Consider the following 27,827-nt stretch of genomic DNA (forward strand, 5'->3'; position numbering starts at 1 on the left):
TGCATTTTGGTTGGATGAGGAAAGCTTTTCTGATGGAATTTGAGGGGACTACATTTCATTGGGTACGTGTACGGAAAATAGGTGATTTTTTGAGTGACAAGAACTCGTAGTCTGGCTTTGCGGACCCCTGGACAGAATTAGAGCAGAACAACCCACCCTGGAAATCTGATGGATGAAAGGTAATATCTCACTTATTCAGGTTAGTGAAGATGAAACACCTCATTTCTCCCAGCTATTTTACAGAATTTTTTGAAATTTGAATTTTAAGACACGTCTCTATGGGGAATTATTTACCCGTGTGAGCCCTAAAGTGCTAGAACACGCGCACGCAGCACTAAATACAAAACACACGCGCGCCGATCCGATCGATTGCTGCATGTGTTGTTAATACACATGACTGTGTAAAGCAACGAGGTGCATGCTCTGTTATCTGTTCATTTGCGCCCGTACGTATTAGCCTAAGCAATAGCAAAGCCCTTTTAACTTTCAGTCCATATCGAGGGGGAAAGAGGAGAAAATGTCAGGAAGAGGTGCTTCATCGTTGTGGATGGGTGATGTGAGTATTTTGGACTAGGTTCTAGTGTCTTTGTCGTGTCGTTATCGCCGCAGGTAGCAGCGCAGAGTGCGCAGGAGACTAAAATGGAGAAGCAGGGAGCGTTGTTCAGTCCCATGCGTGAATATTCCTGTCAAGTCCTAAGGGTGGGTCCTAACTATACACAGCCCAGTCGCTGTTACTTACAGCGTCTGGTCGGGCTAGAGTCTAGTCAAGTCCATATCTCATCGAATGTCATATACAGATCTAGGCCTAGACCTAGATCGAATTAAAAGTATTTGAATTACCATTAATGAAAGCTTTATACCACCTCATGGCACTTTCCCTTTCTTCATACACAGGCGCAGGCTCACAGCTTCACACTTGACCTTAGCCCCGGAGACCCGCCGCTCTGCGGCGGGGTCCTGGCGGCTACCTAGCAGTTTCGTTCAAGTGAGAATCACGAACAACTCTCTATTGATAAATAAACCATGGCTAAATTTCTATCATAAACACAGTGACAATAAAAAATGAAATATACACTACCCCATTGCCTTGTTAAGTTGTTTCTTCTCACCAATTTATCTGGAAACTGCAAAATTTTCCACATTTTTTAGGAGTAAGCGGCCTGCCCTAGTGGAGAGCTTTGCTGCTATTTTGAACGTGTATATCCATTTGTACGCATCTACGCATGTGTGAACAGTGACGTCACCGTTACGGATGCTCAAGGATATGAATAATGCATCATCGCACGGTGCATATAAGGTGAAATGAATATGCATCATGTAGCGAGCGATACAGCTGTCAATGGACCGACTGAATGCATGCTGTGCGCATGTGCAAGTGATTGTGAGTTTTAGTGAGCATCGGTGAGCTGAAGATATTTCAATAATTTGCCTTATAAGACAGCATTTTCTGCATCATAAGCAATGAAATGCATCAAACAGTCGCCGATGTGAATCATTTAGGTTTAATCGACCCATGTAAGTGTAACACCCCTAAAAGGGTATAGGGGCTAGAATGATGAAAGAATGAGGAGAAACAAGTCGTTGGTTGTGGTAGCAGCATCTATGCATGGAATGGCACATTTATTGCTCTCAGAAAAAGTCACAATCAGACAATTAAGTATCGACAAACACTTCAGAGCAATCAATGTGTAACAAACAATAATAATCAGTCCTCAGTTTAACACATAACTTCACAAGAGCTCAATGTAACTGTATCCAAATCTGTCATAAACAGTGTTTCCACGTAGTACATGAGCTTACTGACACTCGTAATCAATAATCAGTATATTTTAATGTCAATGACTGTAATTCTAACAAACTCTTATCTGATTTTATTCTCCTTCTCTTTTCATCAATGATATATTCATAATATATTCTAATATCTTCTTTATACAAATAACTAGTGATTCCCGCCTGTGCTGAATTCTCATTACAATACAAGTCTCACATCTGTTCAAATCTGGCCTTTTCCTTACATGAGTGAGATAATTCTAAATATTAATTGTATAGTTTGCCTAAACAAACAGTCTTCCCATATAATAATTCCCAATGATATTACCCCTTTAGTATGAGTCTTCATACTAAAGTATGAAGCTAAACTATGATTCAAACAATTATATTTATTCCACAACCATTAAACAATATTTCTCCTAACTAGTTCATCTAAACATTTTTCCCATAAAGGGAACATTGAGAATAACTAACTTTTCTGCTTGATACTCTTTCTTCAGATAAATCTAGTTGGAAGAGGAGCTAATTTTACTTGCACAAAGAGCACTTTTTACTTTTTATAGTGTATATTACATCAATTGTAACAACAAAAAAAAGCATCAAACAATGCAGCGTGGCACACTAGTTTCAGCACTGCACAAAGTACGAAAATACTCTTTCCAGAGGTCAGTACTTCACCCGGAAGAAGAAGAAGAAGAAATTTCTACAATAACTCACTCACTAGTACAGAGCCAGCAAGCATAAACGGAGGGAGGAAGTCTATAAACTCTTTTCTTAACAAAGAGCACCACGGCCCTTGCCTTCATGTAGACATCAAACTTCCCTTATCCTCCTACCTGTAAGTTTGCTCTTCTCTGTGAGCTGGAGGGACAACATCTCGCTGGAGACTGTACTAACATACAGCACTTCCTGTCCCCTTGATAGTCTATGACGCAGACCACACAGCTATATGTACACTCTAGTCTTTCTTTCTATCAATGTATCCCTACTAACAAAACCTACTCCTATATGCTTCTGTGAATTAACATCAATAACATATCTACATAACGTGCCTGAAGATCCTTACAGATAAAGACACAAATGACATACAAATTATATACATGCATAGTAGTTAAATATTTCCTCACTTGTAGCGGGTCTGAATAATTCAGACTAGCTACACAGGTTGGCAGTCCCATCTACTGACCATAAAACTCTTAATCTCTGCCTAGTCAGTGACTGCATCTATTCAGTCTCTCACACAGAACAATAGCCTAGACCCCATCCATGGGCAGCGTAATAAATGTACTGGTACTCTAAATGCTGCATCTAGGCATGAAACAAAGGACCAGTTCTCAAGCCAGTGCCCTATGGTATGTCTACACCTGTATTGCAGGGTGCAATGTACATTCACATCCAAAACTTGCTTCTAGGTCTCTATACATTAACTACAAACTAGACATCCTCAAAAACCATGTACAAATTATATACAATTTACATATTCAGAATGTATATATCTCATGTGCAACAAACCACCCCCAGATACATATTCATTCATCACTGGTAAATCAGAATTAGCATAGTAGCAACACTCAAACTCAATAATACATATACCCACATAGTTACTATGCCATACAATGCTTTCTGACTGAAGTGTTCTCTCAAAGTAAATCTTATCCTTGAATAAACATATGTCAGTGTATTCCCAAGAATACACATTTCAATGTTAAATGAATAACATTCCTTATTGCAATAACATTACAAATATATGAAATCATAATGAGAAGAGACTTGCCTAGAATGATGAAAGAATGAGGAGAAACAAGTCGTTGGTTGTGGTAGCAGCATCTATGCATGGAACGGCACAAAGGCTGCTGTCACTGCCTGCCACTGCCTCTCCTCACCCAAACTCCTTAGACTCTTCCATTCTCTAATAGGGAGGGGTTATGTAATCTGGGAGGGATGCCTCTTATCAAAGTGTGTAGCAAGCATGTGTTATAACCCTTTAAGGTAAGTAATTGAAAAAATGGGGGGGGGGGGGCAATTTCCATCTCATTCCCAGGATCACATAAGTATTCCTAGTAGTTTTTGTTGAAAAATTAGGGAAATACAGCACCGGAACGGCACCCGTTTGGTACAACATTAAAATCTCAATGCCAAAACGGCGCAGGCTCCCCAACACTGTACGTTGTACGTTGGGGCTGCTGGTCGCAGTTAACTTGACCTGGTCTTTCACACTTCACACTAGTTTCTCTTTCCCTTTCTTCATAGACAGCTTCACACTTGGTTTGAAGCTTCTTGAAATATCCTGGAGACCATGATGTAGACTCGACCTTTTGTGTGTAGGCCTAAATTCAACTTTTTGAGACATGGCCTCCTTTACTTGTTGCAGTAATCCCATTCGCAGCTCCAAGGAAGCTATACCTGGATGCAAATCGTGTCATGTGCCAGTGGAGGTGCCAAAGTGACAAGGTTGTGTGTGTCTCTCTTATGTACAATAAAAGTGAGAGTGTCTGTGCAAGTAAAAACATTGGTCCCTTTTTACAGCATGTGGGACCCAGCAGGAGGTTGCATCTTGTTGATGAAGGGCAGCGCAACCTCTCTGAACGTGGCTGGGTTTGGAGTGAGTACCACAGATCCTGGTAAATTATTCCATAGTCGAATTGACCTTGGGAAAGTTGCAAATTTGAATGCGTCTATTGTAGCTTTGGGTATGACATATTTGGCTGGGTGGTCATGTCTTCCGAAGTAGGTTGCTGGTATGATTCCGTGAGGAAAAGGCATGCAAACGAGTTGATGATGTAATCGATGGAAAAGAGAGCACTGAGAGAGGAGCCAGCGAGAATGGAGGCTGTCCCATCCTAGGCCTGAAACCAAGGTTGAGGAGGATGTTGTTCTCCTGTAGTCACAGTAAACGAACCGAGCCGCTGATCTTTGTACCTGCTCGAGTAAGTTAACAGCTGTGACAGTGTGAGGGTTCCATGCCTCTGAAGCGTACTCCAGTTCAGGACGGACTAACGCAGTGTAGGCTCTGGATTTAACCTCTTTAGAGCATGGTGACAGAGTTCTGCGAACGAGGCCAAGTGTACGACTTGCCTTATTCCTGATGTTCTGGCAATGTTGATTCCATCGCAGGTCTGTAGTCACTGTCCCTCCTAGGTATTTGTATTCTTTGGCCCTAGGTATTACATCTTTGCCAAGACGGTACGTGTAGGTGTGAGGAGTGCGTTTACATGTGATGGAGAGGACAGCACATTTTTCAACATTAAACTTCATTTGCCATGTAGTAGACCAGGATGACAGCTGCAGGAGATCTTGCTGCAGAATGTGATGGTCATCATCAGACAATATTTCTTTGTAGATGACACAGTCATCTGCAAACAGCCGAAGTGAAGACTTGATGTTTTCTTGGATGTCATTTATGAAAATGAGGAAGAGAGTCGGACCAATGACTGAGCCTTGGGGGACTCCAGATGGGACGTTCTGCCATGATGACTTAGAACCATCAACAACCACACACTGTGTTCTGTCTGAGAGGAATGCCATTATCCAGTTTAGTGTATCACCTGAGATGCCATAATATTGGAGCTTTGGAGCTGTGAGAGTCCTGTAAATTTTATGTTGTGTCTGAGTTGTGTAGAGTAGTGTCAACCCCTATTGTTGTTGTCGTTGTTGTTGTGTTTGAGGCTCGTCATTCAGATATGAATATTTGCGCCTTCATCTAAATTTACGTAATTTAAATCATTATTTTACATATAATTGATTTCTCAAAAAATAAACTTCATAAAATTACTTCAAAATTATTATTAAACTTATAGATGCGCGTTCGAACGTTATAGGCCTAACATTAGAGTAATTGTTGCGGTTTGCGGCCACTACAGCATATTTGGTATTATTATAACGCTGAACCCAGCCACGCACTTTATACATGTATACCACACATTCACTATTAAACATACTGTCATTCTACAAAAATCAGCCGATAACATGGAAAAAATCTCCAACAAAAATGAAATTTTCTCACTTAAATGATGACATCTCGCATCAAAAACTTCATTTTCGGTACTTCTTAGCATCACAGTTAAGGATCAAGGGTCTAAGAAATAGGATATTTTGTCATTTTCCCGATGTTTGTGGATTTTGAATACATGTCCTCACATAGAAATAGAACTTTCGCGAGCCGATATGGGCCGCCCTTTTTTTCCGGAAGTGGATGTTACGATAGAAAAAATAGGAAAAACATGAGAAAGACAACAATAACACCGCCATGCCTGTTCGCAGTCAGTGCAAGCGCGCGAGCCCTTTTCATGTGCTTTCGCAATAGGACTTGGCGCTTACGCAACGTTCGCGAGCCAAAATGAAGCCGTTCAGCAGATCGCGGAGCACGCGGGTATCGCATAGGAATTGTTCATCAGGCCACGAACCGAACTACCACAGTCGCGAACCGGCGGACGCTGTACCGGATCGCGGCCGTGGTCTTTTTTTTCTATCGCGATGAACATTAGTCTTGCGATTTTCTCAATATTGTAAACTGGTAAGTGGTCAACCGCTACATGATATACAACTGTAACTTGGGTTAAAGCAATTAGCACGTTTGCGTTTCAGAGTGGAAAAACCCTTATGCGGCCGCAAACCAGGACTTTTACTCTATATAGATCTAGAACACCTAGCGCTAGTCTATATACAATGTATATATATATATATATTTTTTTTTTTTACAACTGTACATGTAGCTACAGCTGTAGGCTCCTTTCATGACCTTGACTGAAAGATCAGTCTGTATCTGGTCGTCAGGGATATGTTCCGCAGAGACTGAGTCTGGCTTCACTGATTCCCTCTGGAGGAGAGCGATAACGTCAAAAAAATACAACAAAGACTCCTCCGGACAGACGGATCGTTCTATCTATTCATGACCTATAAAATACTAACCCTGCCCCAGGGAGCTCCTTAACACAGTTATACTGTGGGATCGCCCTGATTCAAAAGAATGCTATCTCTGTACGGTGAAAAAGAAACAAATTTTCGCACCTGTAGTATAGAACCTAAATTTCATATTTTACCAGCAAAAGGCTTACTTTTATGATATATGTACTTACTATCAGCTATGCACAGCCCTGCTGCTTTACACAAGTGTCGCAACAGGGCTGTACCGACTGGAGGCCACGTAATCTTTAAATTCTTGGCCCAGACACTATTCTGAATTTACTACACCATATTTGTTACTCAGACTATGTAAAATGAAAATTTTATCTATTTAGCTTCCGTCTTTAGCTATCGATATTGACATAGGCCTACATGTACAGATATCACAACTTACCAAAAGTGAAGCCTTTTTTAATTGTATACGCCGCAGAAATCATAGAAATCACAGAAATGATTCGAAATGTCGGTGCAGCTCTGCAAAATGGTGGGCAAAGGGGGCACTGTCGACCGTGTGGGCGTACAAACTCTAGCAGCGCAATTTGCCTGGTTCAAAGCTGGGAAAGATTTTTTTTCTAATCGCCCAGCGATGATCACAGCATTCCGGGTTAAGATTGGACTTTTTGCTCAGTTGCAAGAGGGCTCACTATATACCATGCTCATAGTCCAAGCATTTCAATTCACTTCAGTGATTCGTAATGTGATAAGAAATTTTTAACAGTTTTGTTGTTGTGTGGCTGTGTTTTAGGGTCTTTAGTAGATTGGTGTATCACAGAACGTCTGACACCGTGCTTCGCACAGCGTCTGGTCAGGCTAATGATACACATAATTTCTTACAAACAAAGCCATACCTCGGAGATGCAATAGTTAATGCATACACTTCAGGTCGCTTAGCAAAATTACCGTTACAAGGTGGATAAAAGCACCAAATTTGGAGAGATGACCCCTCAGGACCTACTCATTGCTATTTTTGTAGGAGACCTCTGTAACATTTTTATTTTCATGGTATAAATGCTGAATTTCATTTTCCAGAAAATTTCGCGGGCGTTAAACTTTCGCAAATTTCTTGGGGAGCTAATATTGGCAGTCTAAGCAAAATATGTGCGATGCTTAACAATGCATTTAATGCCAGTGACAATTTGCGGAAGTTACATGCTGCGAAAAAGAATGTCGCCTCCAATTCGGGAAAATTTCATGTCGTGAAAATAACACTGTATTTATGTATCTGAGGAGGTAAAATAACAAAAAAGAGGTTCACATTTGTTGTACTTCTTTCATTTTTCATGGAATTGGATGACATGAACCCAATCTTTAATTTCATGACCAACAAAGCATTTGAAACATGGAGGTGGTTGAATTAATTACCGATTTATGAAGAGAAAATGCTGTTGAGGTGTCACAGTGTGATGAAGGCCCCTACTGTTTCCAGTTTAGTAACGTATAGTAGTAACATCAAAGGGGCTTGGAACGTTTTCTAATGTTGGGGGGGGGGGGAGAGATCACTGACCCTTGAACATCCCCTCAATGGTTGCGGCCCCCCTCCCCCAATAGTAGGGAGCTTTGGATTTTAGAGACGCGCGGACGTTCAGAGGGAAAAAAACATGGTCTGAGCATGCGCAGAAGCACGGGTCAAGTTGACCCACGCTTCTGCGCATGCTCAGACCATGTTTTTTTCCCTTTGAACGTCCGCACATCTAAAATCTAAAGATCCCTAGTAGAAAACGTTCTGCAGCCCCTTTTATATCAGGTCTATGTTTTATGTATACATGTACATGTAATCCTGAACTGGCAATAGTACATCACACTGTGACACCTAAACAGCATTTTCTGTTCATAAATCAGTAATTAATTCAACCACCTACATGTTTCGTATCCTTTGTTGATCACGGAATTTAAGATTGAGATTCATGTTTTCTAGTTCCATGAAAAATTTTAAAAATGCAACAAATCTAAACCTCTCTTTTGTTACTTTACCTCCTCAGATACATAGATTCAGTTTTATTTTCGCGAAATGAAATTTTCGCGAATTGGAGGCGACAGTCTTTTTAGCAGCATGAAACTTCCATGAATTGCCACTGGCATTAAATGCACTGTTAAGAATAGTGCACATTTTTCTTCCGCGAATGTTAGCTCCTCTCGAAATTTGTAAAAGTTTCATGCCCGCGAAATTTTCTGCAAAAAAGAATTCAGCATTTATACCATGAAAATAAAAATTTTACAGAGGGCTCCTCCTCAAATATCAACGAGTAGGTCCTGATGGGTCATCTCTCCAAATTTGGTGCTTTTATCCGCCGTGTAACAGTAATCTCAAAATTTGATGTTAAGCGACCTGACTACAATGTATATACACAGCCTTGTCACTGTACAGAAGTGTCACATGGCATCTGGTACCTGGTAGGGCTAAATCAAACTAGGACACATGCACTACTGCACAATGATTCTGTATTGAAAGATTTTGGTCATGCTGTCAAAGGTCAAGTGAATAGTTTAGAAAGTTACAGTATTTCCTATTAGAATATCTCAAAGTATTGTCATTAAAACTGGATGTTTCGAGTTAGTGATTTTATGAAAAAATGTGGGTCTCATATGGTCAAAGATCAAGTGAAAATGCTCAAATTCCTGGATACATGTACTGTATGTGCTCTATTAAACAATTTAGCCATCTATCCAAATGATGCCTAATTCAAGGAAAGTAGACATTTAAGGCGAGTGTGTCAATTATGCATGTTTTGAAGGCCAACCATGGGATACTGTCCTCTCACATTGTCAAGACTCTAGAACTATTGGGAGAGTCATGTGAAATGGTGGAGCCATTCTTATTTTTCATATTTTATCACATGTTTTATGTGCCCTCCCCCCCCCCAAAAAAAAAGATCACATTGTGCATTCTTATTCCTCTATCCAGATTGATGCCTACATGGATGAACGAGTCATCAACGAGGCCTTCAGTATGATGGGAGAGCATGTCATGGCTGTCAAGCTTCTCAAGGACCACAAGACAGGGTGAGGGTGTTACCGACATTACAGCTTCCAAACCACACTATGTACAATTCCTTGTTGCTAGCAGGATGGTATTTCTTACTATAGAATCACCCTCAGAACACTGGAAATGGAATGTGCAAATTGATCTGAACTCAATCATTTCAGATGACGATTAGTAGGTTACTAAATGGAGCTCAGCTCGTCTTTTGTATGAGCATTGAGCAATCATATCAAAGAATGTTTATATTGTCATTAGCATACATCAATTCTGCAATGAATTTTAGTCCCAAGTCCATATCCAACACTTTCCTTATAGTTTGTCTAGGTCATTCAGAAAAGAATCATAACAGTGGTAGCCTGTGACTGCTGGCTTATCAGGGTCCAATCACTCTGTAGGGGACTCACATTAATCAAAACTCAACTTGTTCTGAGGATGTTGTAGGTAGGTTTGTATGTCAGAGAAAAAAAATAAACAAGAATGTGGACAAGATTATTTATGATAGCTGCCCATGAAAAATAACCATTGTTCACTTCAGTCATTTCACAGGAGCTTCCTTCCAATTGCTGTGGAAGTTCTGCACTCCTCTTCCTGTTTTCTACATTTGCAGAGATGAATGAATGCATGCAGCCAAGAAAGTGCTGACTTTATCTAACAAGAAATCTATACAAGATCAATATTGCAGTAACTGTTTGGTTTAGGTGTTCTCTCAAAATTGAATATTGAGTACTAGTATATATTCTAATGAATGTGACATGTACTTGATCTTATCAGCAAGCACAAACATTAAGTCTGCAATCTACCCAATACTGTAAAAGTGGATATTTTCGCAGTGACTAATTTTTCGTACTTAGCCAGTTAAGAAGAGTTTCGCAATGTTTTTAATTCAGCGGAATCAAGACACCAAGTACCGGAACATATGGCAAGCAAAAATATTTGCTTGTTTTTATTTTCGCGCTATTGTGTGGTTGCACGAAATGCACTAAAATTTCCACTTTTACAGTATGAGATTTAATCTCTGATTTGCACTAGAGTTAGGATCCAGATTGGTAGTGAATACGAGATATACAGTCATGCAATCTGACTATTCCCTTAATGAATGGCATTGGTGTAAAAGTTTCCCATCATTACATTTCTAGTAGGTTTGTCTGGCTTGCATAATGGCTAGTTTTGTACTTGTTTCGTTGTTTGTTTGTTTGTTTGTTTGTTTGTTTATTTGTTTGTTTGTTTTTACTTTTCTGTTAGGCAGAGGTTAGTGGACTGGTGTAGAGTGCATATGGTTACAACATACTAATTCATTATTCATGTTTTTGGATGCAATGCCATAGCAATAGTTTGTATCATCAATAGCATGAATGAAGATTTCTCTCTTGCTTTTTTCTTAACTTGTTTTATAGGCAGAACAGGAACTACTGTTTTGTTGAGCTGACATCAAAGGAAGCAGTGAATTTGGCTCTCAGGAGACTCAATGGTCTCCCACTCCCCAATTACCCAGCTGTAAGTAAACATGTCATCTTCTTCAAAAGAAATTGAAATAATGCCAGTGAGACAAACTTGTAACTACTCCCCTTCAAATTCATTGTATCATTGCCTTCATAAATGGTAACCACACTTTAATAGAGGCTACTGTGTATGCATCTGATTTCAATTTTGAAAATTGTTGATGATATTCCATTGTGTATTTAATCATTTTTCAACAAATGAGAGATGGTATTTGTTGTTTCTGTTTTTGGTGGATGCACAGAATGAAATGTGCTCCTTTGGTATGAATATCTTTACATGATGACAAGATTAGATCTTCCCATGTCATACCATCAGAGGTTGTAGGATTTCCTGATCTGTTTCACATAGTAATCGCATATAAACAAGGGTAGAGCAGTAGAACGCAGCTTAATTAGATGACTGATGGATTCTGTTATTGAAATTAAAACATATTGTTGATACCAACCTTGTATAGTCGGTCAGATAGCATTACTGCTTACAAATCCTTTAAAAAAATCAACCATCATGCTTTCCAAATATGGATAATTACTCGTAGTCTGATGAAGATTTCATTGGTCACATCTTGCATGTTTCATGAATTCTTTTCCCTCAGTGGCGAATGTACAGGGAGGGTTCGTCGGGCTTACCCCCCCCCCCCCCCCACCTCCTGGCATAAAACTAGATCTGCCCCTGTGCCTTCCCTACACATGCCCTGTTGCCAGAAAGTCTTTGGTGTTGTGTTTCTCTTAATGAGCATTTACCTTGTACGAACATTTGCCTCATACATTGTAATCTCCTTATGTTCTCTATGTGTGTGTGTGTGTGTGCATGTGTTTTGTATTTTGTTACAGAAACGGTTCAAGCTTAACTATTCATTACGTGATCACAATGCCGCTCAACTCAAATGCAAGCAGATGCAGGCTCCACACCATCACCATATGGGTGAGTACTTCCCGTCCATCACTTCTGCACCAAGGGGGGTTGGGGAGCTTGAATTTTTAACTCAAAAAGAAGTTGGTGTTGCTTCAAATTTTGCTTTGAGGGGATGATTTTTGACTTGAAGAGAATGTGGTGCCTAAAAGAGACAAATGAGCCGACAGTTTCCATAAAAATCATGTATCACTTAGGTGAAATGTAGTTTTGCATAGCCACACTAGTATTTATCCCGGGATTTTTTACACCCCCGCCACACATAGTGTGAAGGGGGTAATAGGAATCACCGTGATGTTGGTCGGGCGGGTCGGGTCGGGCGGTCTTTTGCAAATCTTGCGTCGCAAACTCCCTCTACAGTTTTGAAGCAATTTAAATGATACTTATTGTAAATGATGATATTAAGGTATAGATGTGCAAGACATGTTTTTTTTGTGTTTGTCGGACAATGCGTTGCCATGGTAACCATAATTTTACCAAAACCTTGTGGATTGAAAAAACTTCCATAGTATTTAAGCAATCAATTTCAAAATTGGTATCTATGATGATCTACATAGGTGCAGTTATGCAAGACACTCTTTGTTTTTGTACTTGACAAAGAGTTGCCATGGTAACAGCATGTTTCCTTCGAATCTTGTGGAGTGAACAACTTCTACAGTTTTGAAGCAATTGAAATCAAATTTGTTAGGCATGGCCTTGAGGCATAGATGTGGAACACATACTTTTTGTGTTTGTTGCACAAAGCATTGCCATGGTAACCATAATTTTACAAAAACCTTGTGGATTGAATAACTTCTACATCATTCAAGCAATTAAGGTCACATTTAGTATGTATGATGATCGGGAGGTGTAGTTATGCAAGACACCAATATGTTAATGTAAGAAAAATATGTTGCCATGGTAACCACTCATTTTTGTATCAAATTGAACCATTTAATCTATGAAGGTGAAATTTGGTGTGTATGGTGCTCTTTCAGTGTAGTTTTGCAAAATGTCCTTTGAATTTGTATCGGACAAAGCATTGCCATGGTAACTTGGATTGAATAACTTCCACATCATTCAAGCAATTAAGGTCAAATTTAGTATGTATGATGATCGGGAGGTGTAGTTATGCAAGACACCAATATGTTAATGTAAGAAAAATGTGTTGCCATGGTAACCACTCATTTTTGTATCATATTGAACCATTTAATCTATGAAGGTGAAATTTGGTGTGTATGATGCTCTTTCAGTGTAGTTTTGCAAAATGTCCTTTGTATTTGTATCGGACAATGCATCAATTGCCGTGGTAACCGCATGTTTTTTTTTAAATCCTGTGGAGTGAACTTCTTCCACAGTTTTCGAGCAATTGAAACCAAATTTGGTAGGCATTATGGCCCTGAGGTATAGATGTGGAACACATAATTTTTGTGTTTGTCACACAAACCATTGCCATGGTAACCACAATTTTACCAAAACCTTGCAGATTGAATAACTTGTCCATCATTCAAGCAATTAAAGTCAAATTTAGTATGTACGATTGTATCATGATCTAGAAGTGTAGTTTTGCAAGACACCGATGTGTTAGTTTAAGGAAAATGTATTGCCATGGTAACCACTCATTTTTGTATCAAAATAAACCATTCAGGCTATATGAAGGTCAAATTTGGTGTGTATGGTGGTCTTTAAGTGTAGTTATGCAAAATGTCCCTTGCGTTTGTATCAGAAAATGCATTGGCATGGTAACCACACTTTTTACCCAAACCTTGTGGAACTCAGTGTCAACTCTGTAATTGTACAGTAAACTAAAATTATACTGTTTTTAATTCAACAAGTGCACAAACTTGGTATTAACGTCATTGCCCTCATGACATCACATACTATAAGGCAACACTAGGGGCGGGGGTATTAATCACCTTCAGTGATAGTTCTAGTTTTTTCTTCCTTGTTTTTGAGGAGAAAACACAGGTAAAATTCCTGCAAATTCTGAATTCACTTGATACTTGAATGTTCTTTTGAATTTACATTCAAAACCACACTCAATCGAGCAGCATATTCTTTTTTGAACTATGGTCTTTAAGAAAAGCTCAGTAGTCTTTCTGAGCAAGGAATGATTGTGTCAGATTATAAGAATGAGAAAACTACAGAAGAAAAATCTTTGCTCATGTGCCAGAAGGAAATCAAAGATTCTACATCCAAAATGTCTCTACTCTCATATTCATCATTTAGACGAGAGTATTCTGTCTATGTTGGAAACCTGTCTACATCTACAACTGACGAAGAGCTGCTTTCTGTGTTCCGTCACTATAAATCAATCAAAGAAGCAAAAAGTGAGTATTGGCACAAAGTGCAACAATTCTGTTGTCTTGTGTGGAATAATATCCTAATTTTAGAGACACATCAACATATTGTTAGCAGTCATAATTCAGTAATGTGTCCATTGATTAGACACAAGTTCATTTAGTATTTGATGACCCAGGATAACCCCTTGTTGTGTTATGACTATAATATGTCTTGAAGTAATGAGACTTGACGCAAGAAAGAGCCCTTGGCGCTGTCGCGCACAAATGCCATAAAACAGAGTGGATAATTGACAAACCAATACGTGGGTAATTCCGTGAAGTTGGGGCACAAAGTGTGACATTTTAGCATAACTCAATACTAATTATGCTATACATATATTCTTTATAGGCTTTACATTTGTATTGAGACCATACATTTTCCTGGAAATTTTGTGCCATTCAGACTCAATTTTGATGAAGTTATAAAAAAAAAATGTAACGGTGTCCTGTAGCGTCATGACGTGTCCATGTAATATCGTGATAGTTAAAATCTGGTCCTAAAAGACAAATTAATGCAATTAGCTTGACCAAAATTTGATATAATATGCATAATTACTAGATTAGTCAGATAGCTACAAAAACTTGTAAATATCTTAACTCTCCTTTCCACAGTTTTACTTTTACAAGAAAATTACACAATGTGTCACTATGCTACACGGTGTCCACCAAATGTCACAAAAAAGGACACCGCATAGCATCGTGATACATTTTGTAATTTTCTTTTAAAATTAAAACTGTGTACAGGAAATTTGAGATATTTAGCTATCTGACTAATTTAGTAAATATGCATATTGCATCAAATTTTGGTCAAGCTAATTGCTATAATTTGTCTCTTAGGACCAATTTTAAAATTTCATGATGCTACATGGACACGTCACGATGCTACAGGACGCCGTTACATATTGTTTTATAACTTCATCAAAATTGAGTCTGAATGGCACAAAATTTCCTGGAAAATATGTGGCCTCAATGCAGATGTAAAGCCTACAAACAATAAATGTATAGCATAATTAATATTGAGTTATGCTGAAATGTATTTTTCAAATATCACGATGCTACATGGACACTGCCCCAACTTCATGGAATTACCCATGTGCAAACTAAGATCATCTAGCTAGCTGCGCGCGCATGCATAGATGCATCAAAAAGAGGTAGAATTTGGATCAAACATGCTTTTTTTTCATGTCATCATTTGGCCATTTAGGAGTGGAATTTCAGAAAACTGTTTGTATATCTAAATACATCAAAGTTCATTCTACAATTAAAACTCATTTTCAGTATTTTATGCCCTAGGGGCCCTTTTCACGCTTCACGGACCTGATATATATATAAATATGTGGGCCATGACGCGAGAAAAGGGCCCTTAGCGCCGCTGCGCACAAACACCAGAAAATGGCACGGAAGTTTGACAAAGCAATACGCGCAAAAAAAAAAAAGATCAACTAGCTAACTGCGCGCACATGCATAGATACATCAAAAAGTGGCAGGATTTAAACAAAACATGGCCATTGAGGAGTGGAATTTCAGAAAAAGGTTTGCATATCTAAATATGTCAGAGTTCCTTCTACAATGTGGAAGTGAAAACTCATTTTCAGTATTTAATGCCCTAAGGGCCCTTTTCTCGCATCATGGCCCATATATATACAACTGTATGTTGTATAATATTTATGTGGGGGGTTTTTTGGTACTGAAAGTTTGTGCTTTCACACACACAAGAAAAAACAATGTCAGAAGTCATTATCTTATTTTTAGCTCACCTGAGACATATTTATTAAATGAGTTGTTTCTTTTGGGTTTGCATCTGTTGTGCATGCCTGTCATGCTTTGTCAGTAAACTTTTTACACATTAGTTTTTAGCTCACCTAAGCCAAAGGCTCAATTGAGCTATTGCGATCGCGCTTCGTCCGGCGTCAGTCCTCCGTAAACTTTTTACATTTTCATCTTCTTCTTGAGAACCCCTTGACCGATTTTTACCAAACTTGGCAGGTAGTATCCCTAGGGGGATAGGATCTCAATTTATTCAAGTGGGCACCATACCCCACCTGGGGGGCCCCCAGAAGAGCCCAAATCCCCCAAAATTAAGGAATTTAAAAAAATCTTCTTCTCTAGAACCAGAAGTGATAGAACTAAGTTAATACTATGAGTTAGTACATTGATGACTGTAGTTTCAAGTTTGTTCATGGCAGAATCAGGGGTGTCCCCTTTTGGACCCAAGGGAAGGGGGTAGGGAATGGTCCTAATGGGACCCGAATTGTACATTTTCGTCTTTATACCCCCGCCAAACGAAGTTTGAAGGGGGTATATAGGAATCAGCGGACGGTCGGGCGGTCGGGCGGTCGGTCGGGCGGTCGGGCGGGCGGTCGGGCGGGCGGTCGGGCGGGCGGTCGGGCGGTCGGTCCGTTGCAAATCTTGCGTTGCGAACTACTTCCTCAGTTTTCAACCGATTCCCATAAAACTTGGCACAGATGTGTGCCTTGGGTTGTAGATGTGCAAGACGTATTTTTTGACAGTACCCAAAAGTACGTTGCCATGGTAACGGCATATTATGGGCAAAAATGGGTACAAATCTTGCGTCGCGAACTCCTCCCACAGTTTTTGATCAATTTTTATGAAATTAGGTACAGATGTTCATCTGAATATGTTAATGTGCAAGACACATATTTCCGCAGTGGCAAAAAGTGCGTTGCCATGGTAACGGCACGTTATTGGTAAAATATAGGGCAAAATGGTTCATGGCAAAACTGCTTCATCAGTGTTCTTCCAATTTTCATGGAATTCATATTGAATGTTTGTCTTAGGATATAGGTCAGCATGACACATTTCTTGACAGTGACAAAAAGTATGTTGCCATGGTAACAGCTCACATATTATGAGCCAAAATGATGGAAAATTTTGTGTTGCAAACTACTTCCTCAGTTTTTGCCCAATTTCTATGAAACTTGGTACAGATGTGTGCCTTTGGTTGTAGATGTGCAAGGCGCATTTTTCGACAGTACCCGAAAGTACGTTGCCATGGTAACGGCATATTAATGGCAGAAGATCAAGGAAAGATCTTGCGGATTTAACTACTTCCTCAGTTTTTTGACCAAAGCTTATGAAATGTGGCACACACCTTGATCTTGGTGGGAAGATGTGGAAGACATATTTTTCGGACGTGTCGGAAGCTGCGTTGCCATGGTAACGGCATATAAATGGCAGAAGATCAAGGAAAGATCTTGCGGATTGAACTACTTCCTCTGTATTCGACTGAAGCTCATGAAATGTGGCACACACATTGGTCTTGGTGGGAAGATGTGCAAGACATATTTTTTGGACGTGTCGGAAGCTGCGTTGCCATGGTAACGGCATATTAATGGCGGAAGATCAAGGAAAGATCTTGTGGATTGAACTACTTCCTCAGTTTTTGACAAAAGCTTATGAAATGTGGCACACACAATAGTCTTGGTGGGAAGATGTGCAAGACATATTTTTTGGACGTGTCGGAAGCTGCGTTGCCATGGTAACGGCATATTAATGGCGGAAGATCAAGGAAAGATCTTGTGGATTGAACTACTTCCTCAGTTTTTGACAAAAGCTTATGAAATGTGGCACACACAATAGTCTTGGTGGGAAGATGTGCAAGACATATTTTTCGGACGTGTCGGAAGCTGCGTTGCCATGGTAACGGCATTTAAATGGCAGAAGATCAAGGAAAGATCATTCCTTGGGTAAGACTGTCGTCACGGGGCGGGGTATTAATCACCTTAAGTGATATTTCTAGTTTTCTTTAAAATGCCATTGTGAATTTTCACCAAACTTGGCAGGTAGAATCCCTTGGGGGGAAAGAGTCTCAATCCCATCAAATAGGCACCATGCCCAACCTGGGGGCCCTAGGGGGCCTGAATTTGGACCTAAATTGTCAGTTTTCATCTTTTTCTTGATAACCCCATCACAAATTTTTCACCAAACTTGGCAGGTAGCGTCCCTAGGGGGACAGAATCTTAATTCCATCAAAAGGGCACCATTCCCCACCTGGGGGGGGGGGGGGGGGGGGGGGGGGGCAGGAGTCCCAACCCCCCTTGTAAGGAATCTTTACCGATTTTCTCTAGAACCAGAAGTGATTGAAGTAAGTTAATACAATGAGGAGTCCATACATTGATGACTGTTGTTTCAAGTTTGTTCATGGGAGAATCATTCCTTATTCATTCCTTAAGGTGTGGGATAAACAGTTCATCAGTTTTGGTATGAATGTCTGATTAGTCATAGGTAGCAAACATCTTCCATTGACAAGTTTAGCTGTTGTTTAAATTTTGCCACTCTAATTCCAAACTGGCTAGTAGCAATGTTTAATCTTTTGTTTTACAATGTGCTTTTATTCTTTTTTTCTTCTTCCCCCTCCCTATAAATATCATGACAAACTTGATGAAATTATCCAGTTGTCAGGGATGACAATCAGAAGTCAAAGGGGTTTGGCTTTGTGCGGTTTTACACGGAAATGGACCAGGAGGCTGCCATCTTGCAAATGAATGGAGCTGTTGGTCCTCTTGGTGTCACCCTCAAGGTGGACAAAGCCATGCCTAAAAGGTCAGTTCAAGTGTCATAAGATTATATAAGCTCACTACATAGAGTATGTATGCTGTTCTACAGGCAAACCTTACTCTGATATTGCACTTACGTGCTCCTGAGTTGACAAGGACATGTGAAGCATAAGAAGGGTGTAAAGTTTAAAGTGTTTTACTCATATTTTGTAGGCCTGATGACTTTGTACTGGCATTGTTTGAGTGAATGATTTGTGGCCAGTTTCACTTGTCATCATCTTGGGTTCTTCAGTCCTGACTGAGATGAAGCTTTGACTTGAGTTGTAGGCACTTGACTTCATATTCCAGTGTCCTTTGACCATCCATAGGAATCCCTATGTCAGCTCCATTACCCAAGTGAGGCTCGAGCCAGTTCGAGTGGAGGACATATATGTGATGCGTCAAGTCCAAAGCAGCCATAAGTCGGATTCTTCAAATTTTATGTTAACAAGATATCTAGTTAGTTCAGTCTCTAAGCTTTAATTTGATGTATAGCTTATGAAAAGATGCGCTTAGTGGCTTTACAATTATATCCAGAGATACTTCAAATCGAATGTGGCGTGCATGGGAATTTCTTGACAACAAAATACAGAGAAAATCACTATCAAAGTTCGCTCTTTTTTTCTCTTTTGTGCCAAGATTGTCTGCCTTATGGGGTGGAAAATACTGCCTACATAGACTCCGTAGCAATGATATGTTTTGTAGAACAATTACTTATGAAAATTCACACAATGCATCACAATACATATGACTTCATTCTCATGAATTTTAGTGGATGATTTAGATGCTAGTGTCTACGGTAATCTTAGTCCGAATCATTTCAATTCTTATGTATTTTATTGTTTTTGGAATTTCTTGTGTAATTTTATGTTTTTCAGTTTTTGTTTTTTCTTTCTTTTTTATTGGAAATTGTCACTGACCACTTTTCTACCGTAGCATAAAATTGATAAATGAAAGTGACTAATTGTAAAGATAATCAGGTTTTTATGACTTTCATGACAGAGCACTGTGTTCTTTAGGAAATAAACACAAAATCACAAAATTCTGCCCATTTTGTGGAGCAACATGCCGTTACAAAAATGGGCATGGCTTCGAAAAAGTGCGCGCAGACATTGCAAATTTGGTCTCAAAAGTTGCATGAGCCTTGAAAAAAGAAAGACGAGGCCTTCTCGAGTTACAGAATTATAGCCCGAACATCGAGGGGGGAGGTGGATTCTGCCCCCCCCCCCCCCCCCCCCCCCCCCGGCCCTTTTAGGGTTAAGATTTTTTCATTCTTGGTTTTTTTTTTCTTTTTTTTTATGCCTCCGCCACGAAGTGGTGCCGGAGGCATTATGTTTTCGGGTTGTCCGTCCGTCCGTAATGAATTTTGTGGACAAGGTAACTATCAAAACCTGTTGAGGTATCCTAATGAAACTTGGCATGTATGTGTATTAGGGGGTGAAGTTGTGCCTATCAACTTTTGGGTGCACACGCTCAAGGTCAAAGGTCAAAAGGTCAAGGTCAAATACATAAAATTTCACTATTTCCACCATATCTATTGAATGCCTGAAGATATTTTCTTGAAACTAGTGTATACATGTATTACCCAATTAAGATTCTCTGGTGAAAGTTTGGGTCATGAGGTCAAAGGTCAAAGGTCAAAAGGTCGGGGTCAAATACATAAAATTTCACTATTGCCACCACATCTATTGAATGCCTGAAGATATTTTCTTGAAACTTAGTGTATACATGTGTTACCCAATTAAGATTCTGTGGTGAAAGTTTGGGTCATGAGGTCAAAGGTCAAAGGTCAAAAGGTCAAGTAAAAATATTAAAACTTCTTTTTTTTCTCCGTACCTTGGAAAATTGTTCAAGGTATCTTTCTGGAACATAGTATATACATGTACTGACTGGAAGTGATTATCTAGAGAATGTAGGGTTCATGGGGTCAAAGGTCAGGGGTCAAAGGTCAAGTGCAACACTTCAAAATTTTACTATTTCCCTCATATTTATGCAGTGCCAGCAGGGTTATTTTTTTTTTTACACTTGGTGTATGCATGTGTAACCTAATAGAAATTCTCTGGAATCTTTTTTTACCTCAAAGGTCGAAAGGTCAAAGATCAAGTGAAAGTGCTGAACTAACTTTTTCCTCCATATCTCGGAAGTGGCTCAAGTTATCTTAAAACTTAGTACATATTATGCATGTTCTACCTGAAAGTGATTATCTTGTGAATTTTAGGGTCAAGGGCCAGATGAAAATGGTAACAATTTACTATTCAATTCAGAAATTGCACTTTTTCTCCACACCTGTACCTTGAAAATTACTCAATGCCTAAATGTATGAATGGGTCAAAGTCAAGTTAAAGTCCTAGATACATGCTCTCCTATTCATCCAATTAAACCTAGGTCCAGGAAGGTGAACATTCATTACATTTGTGACAAACTTGTCATTTCAATATTTTGCCAATTTTGTGAAAATGTAATCACACATTGTCCACATGTACTATCTAGACCTATTGGGAAAATCATGCATTATGGCGGAGGCATACCAGTCGCCAAAGCGACATTTCTAGTTTTTTTTTTTTGTTGTTCATCTTCCTCCTTTTAACCCTTCCATTCTCACAGCCTTTGAGACCCTGTAATCATTGTACACTCTCTTGCTTTCTCTATGTATCAGTGTAGAACATTGTTGTGGTATCATGTTACTCTTCAAGATCCCTTTCTAGACCCCATTGATACGTACGTACTGATAGGTACGTAACCCGTTCCTTACATTAACCTGGTATACCAGTTTCCTAAATGTCGACAAAAATGTGCATTTGTGGCCTAAATTCATGTTTATTTGCATTATGCTGCCCAGGAAAGCAGCTTTAATAGAAAGATTAGAGTTTCTTCTATCAATGTCAGTTTTCTTCAGTGCCAATTCATAAATGAAATTCTTATCCTAATATCTATGGGCTAAAATGTCTCTCTTGAATATTTCTTTACAAATTGTACCTTGAAATCTTGTTGCTTTTCTAGGGGGTGACAGTATCTGGGTACATTTTGTGAGAGCTAGCATTCAATGAACTGTGATGTGTCAGCTGTAGACTACATCAAGAGCATTGTTGGACATTATATTATTCTGAGGAGAGGGTCATGAGTACTGTGACTTGCAAAACTGGGCATGTGTGATGTTATTTTTGCAATTGATGATTCCTCAGCTGTATTAAAGCTGAATTAAATGCTTCATTTATGTCTATGGTAAGATAATTTGATTTGATTCGTATATATGTCTATAAAGGGAAATAAGAGAGTATGGTGCAGGCACAGCATCCCTTTCATCCGGCTCAACAGCTGCAGTGGGTGCTCAGCAACAGGGTTACCCTGGCCAGTATCCATACCAGCAAGGCACAGAGCCTTATGGCCAAACACATGGGCAGCAGTACAACCAGTACCCTTCTACTCAGAACCAAGATGACAAGAGCAATCAGCAATCACGTAAAGTAAGAGTTTCCTCCAAAATCTTATCTTTGACATTTTTTTTTTGTTAGTTTGAGAACAAGATTTTTTGTTACTTTTGCCATCAGGTGAAACTTACCGCAGGTGGCAGATGTTTTTGTTTTCCTTATGCTTTTCTGTCTGCTTTTTGATTTGTGCAAGACAACTCGAGACCAGATGGACGAATTTTCACAAAATTTATAGGGTGTGTTCATAATTAGGTAAGAAAGGAAAGATTAAAATCCCGGGGTCATGATTTCAAGGGCCAAAATGTCATAGGGGGTGATAGAGGTCATCAAAAAAGCTTAATTTCCCAATAGTCAGGTCGCTTAGTGACATTACCGTTACACAGTGGATAAACGCACCAACTTTAGAGAGGTGACCCCTCAGAACCTACTCATAGTAAGAGCCCTCTGGTAAATTTTTATTTTCATGGTATGGATGCTAAATTTGGCCCGAAATTGTAAATTTTTGTCTTTTTCTTGAAAACCCTAAAACAATTTTTCACCAAACTTGGCAGGTAGCATCCCTAGGGGGATAGAATCTCAATTCCATCAAATGGGCACCATGCCCCAACTGGGGGCTGGGGGCAGTACATGACAAAATATAATTGAAGGTCAGACATAATGTTTGGCTTGACATCTAGTCATCTTGTCATTTTGTGATAGGTGTCTAAAACAAAGCATATCCATTTAATTCTGTAGTAGAAAACTGGTTGTATTTGTAATTTGTGCTGGAAGACAGAGGCATCCCAGTTGATGGTCAAGAAATTTAACATCTAATTCTTTCCAAACCAGTTTCTATTTTGGCAGGGTTATTTTGTTTGTTGGATGCTACAAGAGATGTGCAGACTCTTCATGATTTTAAAAGCTTTGATGATTCTAAAGACAGAAACATTATTCTCAGCCAACCAGAAGTATATGTAATAGCAAACTACCAGTTTTCACTGATTTATGAACTTCAGTGCATATTAAAAAAAGGTAATCCAACTTTGGAGGGCTACTATTTCATACTTGTCAGGTATGAAGAGCATGTTGGTTGTGAGGAAAGAAGAACTCTTCCTCTTTCTATTGGTACCTGATTAGGTTTGACAAATGTTATGCACGACTGAGCACATGAACTTTAAAGACAACAATGGCAAATTGCATTTTTTCCAAGTTTGCTTGTTACAGTACTCTCCGCATAATCGGGTAGGCTCGGGCAGAGCGTTTCTTACCCGATTAAGCGGAGTACCCGATTAACAGAAGATCACGTCTCATTCACAATTGACACACACATTGTGTATTTACATGCGTTGTACACTGCACCAAACACCACTGTATGCTTAACACGCGTGCTTGCACGGCACATTATACATACCTTACACTTGCTCAGTCACGAGCACTAATTTACACTCTAGGCCTATTTATGGACAAATATTTATTCAGAAAACTTTGTCGTTTGACGTATAGACTCCTCGTTAACACGCAGGCGTTTTCCGAAATGAACACGTCTCTTTGCATGCACTAGTCACGTAGAACGTCGGGTTAATTTGAGAAGTGACTGGGGAAAAGCAAGATTATGCATGGAGCTGGTACATGGCCTGATTTTCGTTTTAAACTTCTCGTATGATGAATGTTGTTGCGGAGCAAGGGAGGAGCGCAAGTGTGTGCAACTCCTGTCTGTCTATGCAATTGTGAGTGCCAAGCTACATGTGTAATGTTCGTTTTCGTGTGACAAGTCGGTACGTGTACATGTGTTTTCATGTTTAATTACTCCCAAAATGGTCGGTCTTCTTAGCAAATTAAGCAGAGAATGCGATTAGCCGTGGAAAATTTGACATGCATGAATCCTTAAAGTGTTATATCTGCGATAGAATGTGGGTAAAAATTAGATTAGAAGAATATTATTTACCCATTTATGCGGAGAGGCAACCCGATTATCAGGTAATTTTAATGTGCATTGGAACTGACTCTGACATAACTACCCTATTAAACGGAGTACCCGTTTAAGCGATACCCGATTACGCGGAGAGTACTGTATTGTAAAGGAGCAATGCAAGTCTCATTGCATGGATGAGATTTGTCAATGAAAGTGGCCAAGAAGGCCAGCCTGTATGAATGCAGGTTTATGTTAAGAGTTTGTGTTTAGGGTTTCTCCTAACATTTTATGGTCCGTAACCTTTAACATGGCCACCTGTCTGATAACTTGTCACTCCCACAAGAGGCCAACCCACACAGTCCATTTTTCTCAGATGTTCATATTCAACACATCTCTTGCAGGAGCAAACCATGTCTTGAAAAGTGGGTAGTGGTTTGGCCTTTATGGGAAGGACCAAGCTATTGACAACAGGGCCATGTTGAAGGTTATGAACCATAAAATGTTAGAAAAAACCTTAAACACGAAACCTGCAGTCGTGCAGGCTGGCCTGATGATTTGACCAGTTTCATTGACAGAGCTCATCCGTGCAGTGAGACATGCATTGTTCCTTCACAATAACACGCAAACTTGGAAGAAGTACACATTGTCATTGTTGTCTTTAAAGTTCATGTGCTCAGTCATGCATAACATTTGTCAACATAATTAGGTACCAATGGAAAGAGGAAGACTTCTTCTTTCCTCACAACCAACTTTGCACTCTCCATAGCTGACAATTATAAAATAGTAACCTCCAAAGTTGGATTACCTTTTTCTTTTTCTTTTTTTTTGATACACAATGTATGACTAATCTGAGTTCACCGATGTCAATACTTGGAAATAGGGCCTACACACAGATATTGTATCTGAGATATTTGTGGGCAGCAAGAATGTACAGTTACTGTGTGTATCATTGGTTTAATGCAATGAGCCAATGAATGTGCGAGGTTATATCGTTTGTCTAACCCAATGATCCAATGAATGTGCAGTTATATCATTGGTCCAATCCATTGATCCTGTGATAAAGCAATTTAAGGGTAATATTTTAAAGGTAAACTCTCAGTGGTATTTGCATTAAGCATCCTTTGTGTGCATTTCCTTTCATATTCTTAACATGTGGGATTTTTTTCCCTTTTCTTTCTTTCCATCTTTTTTTGTATGTCATCCTTTGTATGAGGATCACGTGAGCGGATATTTCCAGAAGTAAAAACATTTTACGAGTTCATAACATCACAGAAATGATCATGCCACCTCCTAACCTGAGAAAACAAACTTGAATTGCCCACTTGTCTAGACAAATGCCCACAAGAGAAATTCCAAGTCTGTCTGGAGAAAGTTTGTCTATCTAATGATTATTATGGATACATTTAATGGGACCACAGAAACAGGGATGGTTAAAAATGATGTGCATTGCACCCTGCTCAAATTCTTGTAATAACTTTTTGGTTGTTTTGTAAGTGGATTGCTGAAATATTTGTACAGGAAATAGCTAGGTTGCTTTCCATCAATATCTGTATGGAATCTCATGAGATTCTGTTGATGAGGCTTACTTACAAAGCCTGTAATAGGCAATGAGATTGTAGAGATGATTGTCTTTGTCTCTTTCCCTCTTCATTTCAACAGCAGGAAGAGGATGATGAGGCTCTAGAAGGTAAGTGAATCCTTCCTGTAAGTGATTCTACATGGCTGACTTTTTGACATTTTAGTTCTGGAGTACCTCTGAATGACGTGCATGGCAGAACCTCATTAGTTGAAAACATAAGAGACACTTGGAACATAATCATGTATATTGCCCTGGGGTCTTATGGATGCAGACCTCTATGAAACCTTTCATGTTTATGCTTGTAAACATGTACACTGAGCAAACAGTATGAATTTATAAATCTAGAATTTGAAATCTTTTATTGGATATATTTGGCCATCTCGGCTGTTTTCGTAGGGCCTGTTAAAAGTTGGCTGCCTGCACAGCCACAATTACCTCTTAAAATCTGAATTTGATGCATTGTAATTATACTACACTAGCTGAATTACTGTATGTCCAAGATGCAGTGTGGTTGTTGGCTTCGCCAGTTAAAAGCATTCTATTTTTAAATGGCACAGGTAACACATTGCACAATCATCATACAAAATTTCAGCTGAACAAAATGAATTTAGTTTCCACCACAGGCTGTGATGGATACTTTGTTCGTAATATTTAACCAGAGCACAAGGCAAAATGTGTAAGTACTGTGTCCCTGAAAGGTACTAACAAACTTTTCCTTCAATGAATATTACAAATTTCATTTTTGTTTTAATAATAATTATGGCTTTGTGTATATATTTTTGGTGATTATTACTTGATAAAGTTTTCCTCATAATTCCAGGAGCTCTTGATTTAGAATCCAGGTAAAGGGTAAATTCCCTCAGCAATTACATGGGAGACTTTTTATTAAGTATGTATTTTATTGTTATGTGATAAAGTTTCCATCAGAGTTCCAGGAGCCCTTGAGTTTTTAGAATCCAAATGAATTGTGACCTTTCTAGGCAGTGGTATACTTGTATGCGTGTTTGTTTGTTTTTTGTTTTTCAGTACATGTGTTTTATTGTTCTTTCACCAAGTTAGCTGCTATGAGGACTCACATTATGTCCCTGTTATTGTAGGTTGCCAACTGTCATTGCAAGACCTCATGAAAGATTTGAACAGAAACTCCACATCTGCCATGCCTATTTGTGCCAGAATTATTTCTTAACATCTGCTGGTTTGTGATAGAAAGATGATGGAAAGACATTTGTAGCATACATAAAGGGGATCCTGTAAAGGAACTCTCTCAATTAGACAGGTAGATTTGGTTCTAGTTTGGGTTGTGACATGGCCTTTGCTGTATACATGTACATACCAAATTCGTTGTACTATGAAAATTGTGTGAAGAAGAGATGTGATGAAATTAGATTTATGGTGTGCAACATGTTCATAATAAACAATGATCTCATACACGTACAAATGTCTTGTGGGACTGTGTGGAAACTCTGAAATACATGTTGATGACTCAGTATCCTACAGCCTCACAAAAGACACATTTTTCTCTTTTTGTATATATACAATGTAGTAATGTATTTGTAACCTAATTTCATCATTTTGCCTGTCTCCTCTTCCTACGCACAGAACACAGTACACCTGTCAACATGGTTGCCACAAACCTAGCCTTCATCCAAGCCAATCAAGATTTCTACCAGAAGTTGGCTGAGTCAAGGTGGCAGCCAGTCACTTCATACACGGCCACTATCGAGCAGATTTGTAAATAGATGCTGCAGCTTGCATCAGTCAGCACACTGACACTGACACTGACATTTTTCTTTTCCAGCCAAATGGATGATGTTGTTATTGATTACTTGTGTGTCAGCTTAGATGGTCTCATGTGCTCTAAGCACATGTCAACCACATTGTATGATGTAAATAAATGAAATTGCTTTGCTTGCTTTTACTTTAATCCCATGACGTGGAGACTAGAGGGGGTATACACAGCCTCTTAACAAGCCATTAGAGTGGGATGGGAA

The 27,827-nt window shown here is 39.2% G+C and overlaps 1 protein-coding gene across 1 annotated transcript; it reads left to right on the plus strand.

The window, feature by feature from the left end:
- The first annotated feature begins 473 nt into the window (after nt 1–473).
- Nucleotides 474–27,827, plus strand: LOC139736317 (tRNA selenocysteine 1-associated protein 1-like). Its single transcript, XM_071647044.1, is given in 10 exon segments — nt 474–556; nt 9,575–9,672; nt 11,047–11,146; nt 11,983–12,028; nt 12,031–12,073; nt 14,270–14,370; nt 18,798–18,945; nt 22,201–22,402; nt 25,917–25,944; nt 27,436–27,827. Coding segments are annotated over 10 exon segments (945 nt in total). The 5' UTR covers nt 474–517; the 3' UTR covers nt 27,576–27,827.

The sequence above is a fragment of the Diadema antillarum genome, unplaced genomic scaffold (assembly GCF_040938485.1).
Source record: "Diadema antillarum isolate AM-2024a unplaced genomic scaffold, OU_Dant_1.0 seq00000636_RagTag, whole genome shotgun sequence".
Classification (NCBI taxonomy): Eukaryota; Metazoa; Echinodermata; class Echinoidea; order Diadematoida; family Diadematidae; genus Diadema; species Diadema antillarum.